Source organism: Triticum urartu, chromosome 3 (genome assembly GCF_003073215.2).
Source record: "Triticum urartu cultivar G1812 chromosome 3, Tu2.1, whole genome shotgun sequence".
NCBI classification, from domain to species: Eukaryota; Viridiplantae; Streptophyta; class Magnoliopsida; order Poales; family Poaceae; genus Triticum; species Triticum urartu.
Genome location: NC_053024.1, coordinates 276557468 through 276566412, shown reverse-complemented (window position 1 = coordinate 276566412; position 8945 = coordinate 276557468). Strand labels below are relative to the sequence as shown.

At 44.2% G+C, this 8945-nt stretch overlaps 1 protein-coding gene across 3 annotated transcripts; it reads right to left on the bottom strand.

Annotated features, from left to right (window-relative positions):
- Positions 1–218: 218 nt before the first annotated feature.
- On the bottom strand, positions 219–8939 carry LOC125543812 (lysophospholipid acyltransferase LPEAT1-like). 3 transcript variants are annotated; one of them, XM_048707287.1, is made up of 9 exons: positions 7714–8939; positions 7541–7578; positions 7300–7364; positions 6013–6081; positions 5530–5595; positions 1930–2063; positions 1205–1345; positions 954–1092; positions 219–632 (listed from the first exon to the last, which is right to left on the bottom strand). In XM_048707287.1, exons 1-8 carry the CDS (start codon positions 7744–7746, stop codon positions 991–993), a joined length of 648 nt encoding a protein of 215 aa, XP_048563244.1. In that variant the 5' UTR covers positions 7747–8939; the 3' UTR covers positions 219–632; positions 954–990. The 3 variants fall into 3 exon arrangements, with proteins under 3 accessions (XP_048563244.1, XP_048563245.1, XP_048563243.1); XM_048707288.1 differs by having other exon boundaries at positions 1029–1092; XM_048707286.1 differs by lacking the exon at positions 219–632 and having other exon boundaries at positions 763–1092.
- Positions 8940–8945: the final 6 nt, after the last annotated feature.

Below are 8945 nucleotides of genomic sequence, written 5' to 3'. Positions count from 1 at the left end.
TCATAATACATGGTTTTTTTGGGTCGCTTTTCGTGCATGTTCCTCAGGCCAACCCTAAAAGTTGATCTTTGAGACGCCACAACATAGCTGGGGAAATTGTCATGGCGAAAACTTTAAGGTTAATTTCGCAATACTTATAATCCAGTCGAGGGTTTAGGTTCCTGCTTTCCTGGGATATTGTTCAAAACTGAGGATCTAGTGCAAAAAGCAAACATACATTCGCTAAATGTTTTCCATTGACGAGGGACTTCTATTGTAAATAGAACAATAATATCAAAAGAATAACCAACTGAGCTAAGCAGAAGTTCGATTAGGCCTAGTATCTGATACACAGTGGCAGAAGTTCCCATTTAGGACTAATATTTGATACACACTGGCAGAAGTTCAATTAGGACGCCGCATTAGTGGATATGAAACAAATCACATGCCGAATCAAATAAACAGAGGTTAGTTTTCAACTTTTACCCGTCTATCTCTATTTCTTCTGGCCCAAAGACCTAACTCAGGTTTGTTTCAAAGGCGCACACATGTACATGGTGTCTGACCTCACTGAGAAATTTAATTCACGATGTACAAAGACAAAAGGTAAAACTATCATCATGTGTATCCGAATTAGCTTTGACACAACAGTCCTGCAGGGAAGACCAAGTAGATGATTCAGTTCCCCCAAAAAAAATATAATTGATGATTCAGTTATGTGAAGCAAATGGTGGCTCTTGAAAGGGCCAAAAGCAGGGAAACCAAGAAGCCAAAACGCAATGATTGAACAAGCAAAACAATTATGCCAGACATTATTATTGAACTATAATGTTTAATGGTTTCTATACAATGTAGTATAAGGAGGGAATTCATCTCAAAATAGGTATAATGTTTTCATCAATCAACATACTCCTCAAACAGAGAAACCATGAATCACATGATCAGCTAAAGTTGGCATACATTCTTATAATCACCTCAACAGATAGTGTACAGAGAGTGATGCAAGGGCTTTCAATCATCTTTCTGATGCAGAGCACGAGGACTATTACCATTAAGTGCCGCATGATACACACGCTTTTCAGCCAGCCCAAGATTAGACAGAACTAAATTACCCTGCAGGAAAAGGTTTGTTTTATGGTGACAATCCTGAACGAGGTTCATACACCACGGTAGATTATTAAATGAACATATAAGCATGTTAAAGCTAAGGGAATATGAAGAATACCTCAGTCGCAAGCAATTTTCTGACGTTGTTGGCATAGACTCTAGGATCCTGCTTTTCTTGCTCAGAAGGATAGTATACAGGCAAGCGAACCACCTCTATGTAATTTGCAAATTGACAGAGGAGCAAAAACACATGACGTGCCTGCAAGTTGGGATGAGACAAAATGCCATTTTTGTTTCAGAAATTAAACTAATCAAGACGAGAGACTATATTATATGTTAGTATAGAAGATATAAATGCACGCAACACATAAAATATACCCGAAACAGAGTTTACCAGTTCACATGCCACATACTTCTGGTAAGTATAGTAACCATAAATAATTGTAGGGCTCTTGCGTACAAAGATAAAAAAAACACTAACCATTGCTATGTCATGCACAATATGAAGTAAGAGTATCTTTCTAGACATGTCGATGTATCCATCTTGCATCATACGATTATCAATTTATCAAATTAGAGAAATTTTAGAGTAACAAAGTAGCAGCCTTGTTTCAACATGGAAGATGATACTTTGCTGAACATGGAAAATAAAGGTGTAAGAAGTTTGAGAAAAACTAATCACTGCAAGATCCTACATGGGACAAAATGCTACTCTTTCTTTTTGCGATTATTAATAAGCCGTACAAAATCTACATAGAAGGTTCCCACACATTGCTCATGCATACGCGCCTACTTGCAAGTTCATATACTACCATTAAATGCTGATCTGTAATTGATGCTTACCCCATCCATGGAGTCCCAGGCTGGACTAAATCTCCTGTAAGGATATCTCAAAATTACAGGTTGCAATGGTGCCCTTGCAAGAAAGGCTCCTGTCTTAAATGGGAGAAGGTAATCCCCATTCGTAGTAGTACCCTCTGACAAAAGATGAAAAACAGAACTATAAACAAACAGAAGACATGTTTTTAAAGCTACAAACGTAACAAATTTGATGCTGAAAACATCCTCATTCGTAGTAGTACCCTCTAAGGAAAGAAGAAAAAACAGGACTATAAACAAAGGAAAGACATATTTTTAGAGCTACAAACATGACAAAGTTGAGGTTGAAAACTGAAAGAGCACAATGAAGCAATGGGCAAGAACTTATAGCTCGTAATCTGTCAGGAGCCCTCCCCTGACTGGTATGTGGGCTTGCCACGGGACCGGTACATGGGCCTGGCCCATTGGGACACCATCAAGCACTACAGACTACAAGTACTAGGGAGAAGGCAACGCTCTGCTCATCCAGTGGATCAACGAACCGGCGGCTGCAGCTACTTCCTCTTCCTTCTTTTCCCCCAATTCATGTATCCTCAGATTTGTACCTAAATCACCATTGAATCCGTGAGAGAGGTAATAGCTCGGGTGAACCACTGGTAGGTTGCTAACATCTGGTACTCAGAGCCAGTAAACATTCCCTCAAATTTTTTCACCACCACCATATCCCCCGATTCCCCAATTTTCACCGGCGACAGCACCATGTCCGATCCGGAGCAGGCTCCTCGTTCCCTCGTCTATCCACTGGAGTGGGATGCCATGACCGCAGATGAGCAGATGATGCGTTTCTCGGCCTGCTATTGGCGCAGCTGGATAGTATCATGTCCGAGTTTGCGGCTGCACGTGCGGCCGGTCCAGCCGAGGCTACCTCGAGTATCGATCAGGCTGCCTCCCCTGCTACTGCTTCGGCTACCTCAACCTCTGCCCTGGTCATGTCTCACACCGACCGTGCAACCACGGCTGCTCCATCCACCATCGCCGAGGAGGTCCATGACACCACCACCGCATTCAACCCCAATCCCGCGATCAGCACCAACAACACCACAGCCACCCTTCGAACGAACGGAGTGGAAATCCAGGAGGAGAACCAGGTGGTGGCAACGGCAACCCAGGCCGTCAACATCACCATCGGCGGCAAGTTCACCACTCCCGCACCTCCATTGGTGGCGTCTTCTCCAGAAGTCTCCACCAAGCTTGCCGTCCTCCCCAGCTTCTTCTCCTCAACCATCAAGGTCCAGGAGATCCTAGAGATTACCCACCATGCGTCCCTTGACTGCATCGCCACGACGCCTGTGACCTGTTCGACAGTGTGCCTGAACCAAGTCACTGTCACATTGTCGCTCGCTCGCTAGTCATGACGGCACCTCTACTCCCAGCAACCACACCTGTGCTCGTCACCGACTTCATGCACGCTGCTAGCAACGGTGATTCTAACCTGTGGGCGCTCCTGGCCATGGAGGACGAGCTCCTTACCACTCCATCTCCTCTGATATTCTCAGCTGTCGATTCAAAGCAGCCATTCCTGAACCATGATTTGGACGGCTCGCCGCACACAAGGCACCAGGGGGCTGCTGCTGCGGCCCATGCCGTGGCCATCATTTTGGAAAGCTCTTATTGCAGATGAAATGGAAACTCGACCCATTCCGTGGCCGTCGTTTGCAATCGGTGTGCCAGCAGAGGTATGTCGTTCTACTGTTGCCCATTGGAACTTCTCGGTGACTACTTCTGTTCATGACCTTCGTACATGGTCGTTCAGGGCACATCCGTTTTGTCTGTCCAAGTGCGTGGCATTGGCTTGACTAGCAATCCTACTCCGAAGAAACTATTTCATATTGGAGATTTTGTGTACAATACATGGCAACGGTGGTACAATCTCAGTGGATACTTCATAGAGCATCATTCTTGTCTGGCTCCTGAACCGCGTAAATTCGCTCGGGGTACCATGGCTGTGCATTTGTTTAGGAGTGTGAAGAACTGGGGTGCTTGGAACACGGATCTCTCGATCAGTATTGGCCTTCAGTTAACACAGTTTGAGTCATTACTTTCTGCTCTAGCTACCATCTTTGAACAATGGCCGCTTACCTATTTCGAGCATACTACTGCATGTAAATTTCCTAGGCCTGACAAATTGAAGGGCACAATGCAGACCATGAACATATCCATGCAGTGGCAATTTTTTAGGCAAGAAAAATTTCAAAGCAGTGGTTGTTTTGCTCTAGAATGCAGTTCTGAACAATATGGTACACAGTGGCAGTCTTGGTGTCTACTGGATCAGGCAACATCTGAATTTAAACACTTAAGTCAAAAATGTTGCAGCCAAATGGTGGTGCAGGAAACATCGAGTCTTGGAACACTTTCTACACCAAGTTATCTTACCTGTTTTGGACCAGAAGCAATTCACAGGGAGCTAGTGAACTACAATGGCATACAATTTTATCCTTGCTGCATAGGGCACTCACGGGAAGATGCTGAATTCGGAGTGAATCATGTATACATGAGCACTAGTAGGACACTGCTGATGTTGCTGTTTGACTGGCCTTTATTTCCATATACAGAGTTCCTTGTTGGAAAAATGGCAGCATTTAGGAATACAAGTGCAGTCAATGCCTCTGGGAACTCCAGTCATCAGCATTACTTTGATGAATGTGTGAAGTTATGGCCTTCTGCTGCTGGAACTAATGAGAATATACTTGGTCAGAGGAGTTGGCAGTCTCGCTGCAATGTCAATATGGCCCTTCTCACAGCTCTAAACGTGTATAAACTGCGAGTACTGGGGTGTACTAGTTCGGCTGCTCCTGGGTTTCTTCATACATCCATTGGTTTTTGGTTGGGGAGGCAACATTTGTCATTTCCTGAACTTGATGCAGACGTATGCAGACATGAGCACATACATGCTGCAAGTGAGGGAGATCCAAGATGGTACTCTTTATTCTGTGATTGCTCCTTTGATCTTACCAAGGGTCCGGTTGTTGTTTGGGTCGACTACCCTGCCGACGAAATACGTAAGTCGCTGGATCCCACCATGCTAGCTTCTGGTCTTCCATCGCCAAAGATTCCAATGGTGTTGGTAGTCAGCAAGAGAGCACAGGACATGAGCTGTATGGCACCCTCTACATGCTACAATCAGGATCATTTTCAAGAAGGGAGGGGTGTCATCACCATCGCCGCTGTCTTCGCGCAAGGCTCTGTCGACCATGAGTACTACTTTCTCGGCTTCGACCACGACTGTGCTGAAAATGACTACTTCCTCAACGCTTTCTTCGGTGGGGCTCCCATTGGCCACAACCACTGTTACTACTTCGTTGAAGTCCACTCTGGCTCCGGTCGTGACTACAACCAAATCAAGCATCATCAATTGCAATGGGATCCGGGCGGTTCTGGGTGGTGTCGGCTTGGGGTCAAGCCGAATTCAAGAAGGGAGGGATGTCAGGAGCCCTACCCTGACTGATACGTTGGCTTGCCCCAGGACCGATACATGGGCCTGGCCCATCGGGAGACCATCAAGCACTACAGACTACAAGTACTAGGGAGAAGGTAACGCTCTTCTCATCCAGTGGACCAACAAACCGGCGGCGGCGGCTGCTGTTCTTCTTCCTTCTTTTCCCCCCAATTCATGTATCCTCAGATTTGTACCTAAATCGCCATTGAATCCGTGAGAGAGGTAATAGCTCGGGTGACCCACTGTTAGGTTGCTAACATAATCAAGCATATTTTCATCATAATATACTCAAATAGTTCTAAGTTAAGACGAGACATAGGATGATTACATAATAAAGGATTCAAAAATACAAAGGTGAACATGATTCTAAAATACCACGGATGTCATTTCTTCGCGAAACTTCACACTTGAGTGGAATTCGACCATGTATGTTACAAAACAAAACAGAATTAATTATTTTTTCTAGTATTTTTCCTATTTTACTATTCATAATGGGCCCTCGTGGATTCATGTTTGAAAAATCAGCGTCCGACTAATATGTTGATAAACAATAATGAGTAATCACATATAAAATGAGCAACCACTATGCATAAAAATGAGTGTACACTAACCAGGAAAGAGTAAGATCATAGGGGAATTCTCGTCTTGTGAAACCTCATGGAGCCTTTCAGTTACAGCGCCTACACATAGTATGAACAGTTCAGTCAAAAGCGAAGAAAGCTACAAGACATATTGAACCCTAACTATTAACAAAATAATGCCATGTTGGAAAGAATCTTCCCCGCAGAACAAAGAAAATAAGGAGTCCGTAAAGAGAGATCTGAAGGACTGGAATATCATCAAAGAACTAGCCATGGACAGGGGTGCGTGGAAGTTAGCTATCGACATGCAGTGGCGGAGCGTGACAACTGATGAGCACCGGGGGGGGGGCGGGGGGGGGAAGGGGGGGGGGACTAAAAGCAAAATACGCACAAAAATAGATGCGGCTCACAGCCTCACAACATAAACTGGAACAAAAAGCTTATATACATCTATCTATATAGCTTGTTCACACCGATAAATGGTAACACCAACATACCTGGTATTGTGGACAATTACTATTATCGAGTGCTCCATAGCGACTGACCAAAAGAAGTGCTCTATAGCCATAACAGTAGAATACAGTGGACTGGCCAAAAGGCGACTATGGAGCACACCAGCCAGCAGCCAGCGCCCGACACCAAGAAGGAGAAGGGGCAGCAGGCAGCCGGCGCTCGGCGCAGCAGCCCGGAGGGGCAGAGGGTGGAGATAGTTGGCAACCGCCAACCCGAGTGTCAGGTCGGCGGACGGCGGCGGCTGGCAGCAGTGGTGACTGGTAAGCGGCGGCTGGCAGCAGTGATGACTGGTAAGTGACGGTTGGCAGTCAAGCCAAGACGGCGCGCCATCCATGGCGATTTGGGGGATAGAGAAAATTTTCTGTCGATTTGGGGAAAGGAGAAGGAGGAGAGACAAGCGTGCATCAGTTGTGGGAGAGGTTGTCGGTTCATTGGGCTGGGGCCTAGGAGGGAGGGGTGTATACTGGGCTGGGCTGAAACGCTTAGTACTAAATTAGTTTTTCAATTTTGGAAGTGGGGCTCATGCCCCCCCCCCCCCCCCCCCCCCACATGGCCTCCAAGAGGCTCCGCCAGTGTCCACGTGCCAGAACCATGAGTTGGTTTCGAGATCTTATGGGTTTCAGCTCTAGCCTACCTCAACTTGTTTGGGACTAAAGGCTTAGTCGTTGCTGTTGTTGTAATAAAAATCAATGGCATATTTGAATCAGTGCCAAAAATAAGCATTTTGGTAATGGACATTTTTTGAACACTGAGAATAACAAGTAAGATTGCAAATGACATCAATGAATGCATGTCAATACATACCTGAGACACCTTTAGAATCTGAACATTTGGATTCTCGTTGAACAAAAATGCACCCAAGACATTTGCTGCAATCGAGAGAGAAATACCCTCAATATATTATATGCAAGATTGACATAAATAGAAAATGTTAAGCTCACAAAAACTTTTAAAGTGAAAAGAATATAACAATTAAGGCTATCTTTTCACATATTGTCTTAATAAGGCACTTCCTACAAACACTAATAAGAAAAAATTAAGTTACCTTATGAGACCAATCAACGGCAACTTGGACACTGAGTTCTACAAAGAATAATTAAGCACGAACAAGGCATTTAGATTGAAGAAGATGTAAGTTCATACAATTATAAGTAATTGTGCAAAAATAATTTTGCAGGGAAGTCACTGTATCAACATGAATAACATTGTCTTTGGTACCTTAGCAACAAAACTCGGAGAAGAAGCTGACATATGATAAAGAATGTCCACATATGACACATGATTAGATACAATCGCCCCTGGTCTTTCCAGTTCTTCATAGTGATCTTTAGGTACATCCTGAACAAAATATTATACTAACATGACACGGGAACCAGGAAGCAAAATTATAGTTCGGTCGCATGGACACATGTCATGTGGGGGCAGCAGTATAAGCTGTGGGACCACCGCTATGTAGCGCCAGGCCAGTCGGCAGCACAGCTAGGGTCGCACTGCCTCCCTGCCTTTCTATTAAAATTTCCAAAGATAGAGTTTCTATCCCGTATGGATCAGATTAATTCAGGGGTCTCTCAATCTATGTAAGGAGACCCCGGCTACTCCCCGAGTTAAAAACCAAACCAATTTTAGTAGAGGGAGGGGGGTGGTACCCTTATTAGCATCAGGAGACCCAGGGCGGCTTGCCCCTGCTCACCCCTGCCCCTAATCATGGGTCACAATAACACAAGAGAGGTGATATACAATGCTTGTACAAGACAGTACATGAAGAAGATCGCAGGAAACAATTGGCATTTTTTTATGTACAATTTTTTCCAACAAAACTAACATACCACCCAAGAGGTTCTAAAGAAAAGAGACACTTATGACCAATTTAAGCTTCCGCATTCTGCATACATGAAGAATCCAAGACATGTTGCAACCATTTAGTTTAGCTTTCACACTGAGACATGTTTGCTAATTTCAAGTTACGATAAAGCTTAATTAGAATACATAAATAGATCTTAACATGTAGGGAATATGACACCAATTCAACTTCCAATTTGATGAAGTGTTGATCCAATGGATCTACACAGGAACAAACTGCAGGGACATTCTTTTTCTTAGCAACACAATAAAACTGTAATTTGCATATGAGGTTATAACAAGCATCTTTAAGCCATATGGAGGAGTTTAACCACAATTGTCCAAGCACTATCTTTTACCGGAGGAACATTCATTCGTCCATTTGCAGCATATTCTAATGCTTATCACCGCATACTGCATGTTCCAAATTTTGCATGTACTTACACACAAAGAGACCAAAACCGGCAACCAATTGATATGGGCCCGTGACTGCAGGTATAAAACAGTTCTCATGCCAACATGAGAGATGCTGCAGTGCAAACATTACCAGATTAGTAGCGAGTACTCACCTAGCAAATAGCCACACACATTATGCGATTCACCATAGTTAC

Bases quoted from the DNA above. Each gene is read 5' to 3' on its own strand.
- LOC125543812 (XM_048707287.1), bottom strand. From the start codon at position 7,746: ATGTCAGCTTCTTCTCCGAGTTTTGTTGCTAAG. The intron at 5,596-6,012 runs GTTAGTGTACAC...ATGGCGATTTAG, and splicing joins TATGATCTTACTCTTTCCTG to GTACAAATCTGAGGATACAT. The intron at 2,064-5,529 runs GTTTGTTGGTCC...ATCTTTTGTCAG, and splicing joins AACAGCAGCCGCCGCCGCCG to AGGGTACTACTACGAATGGG.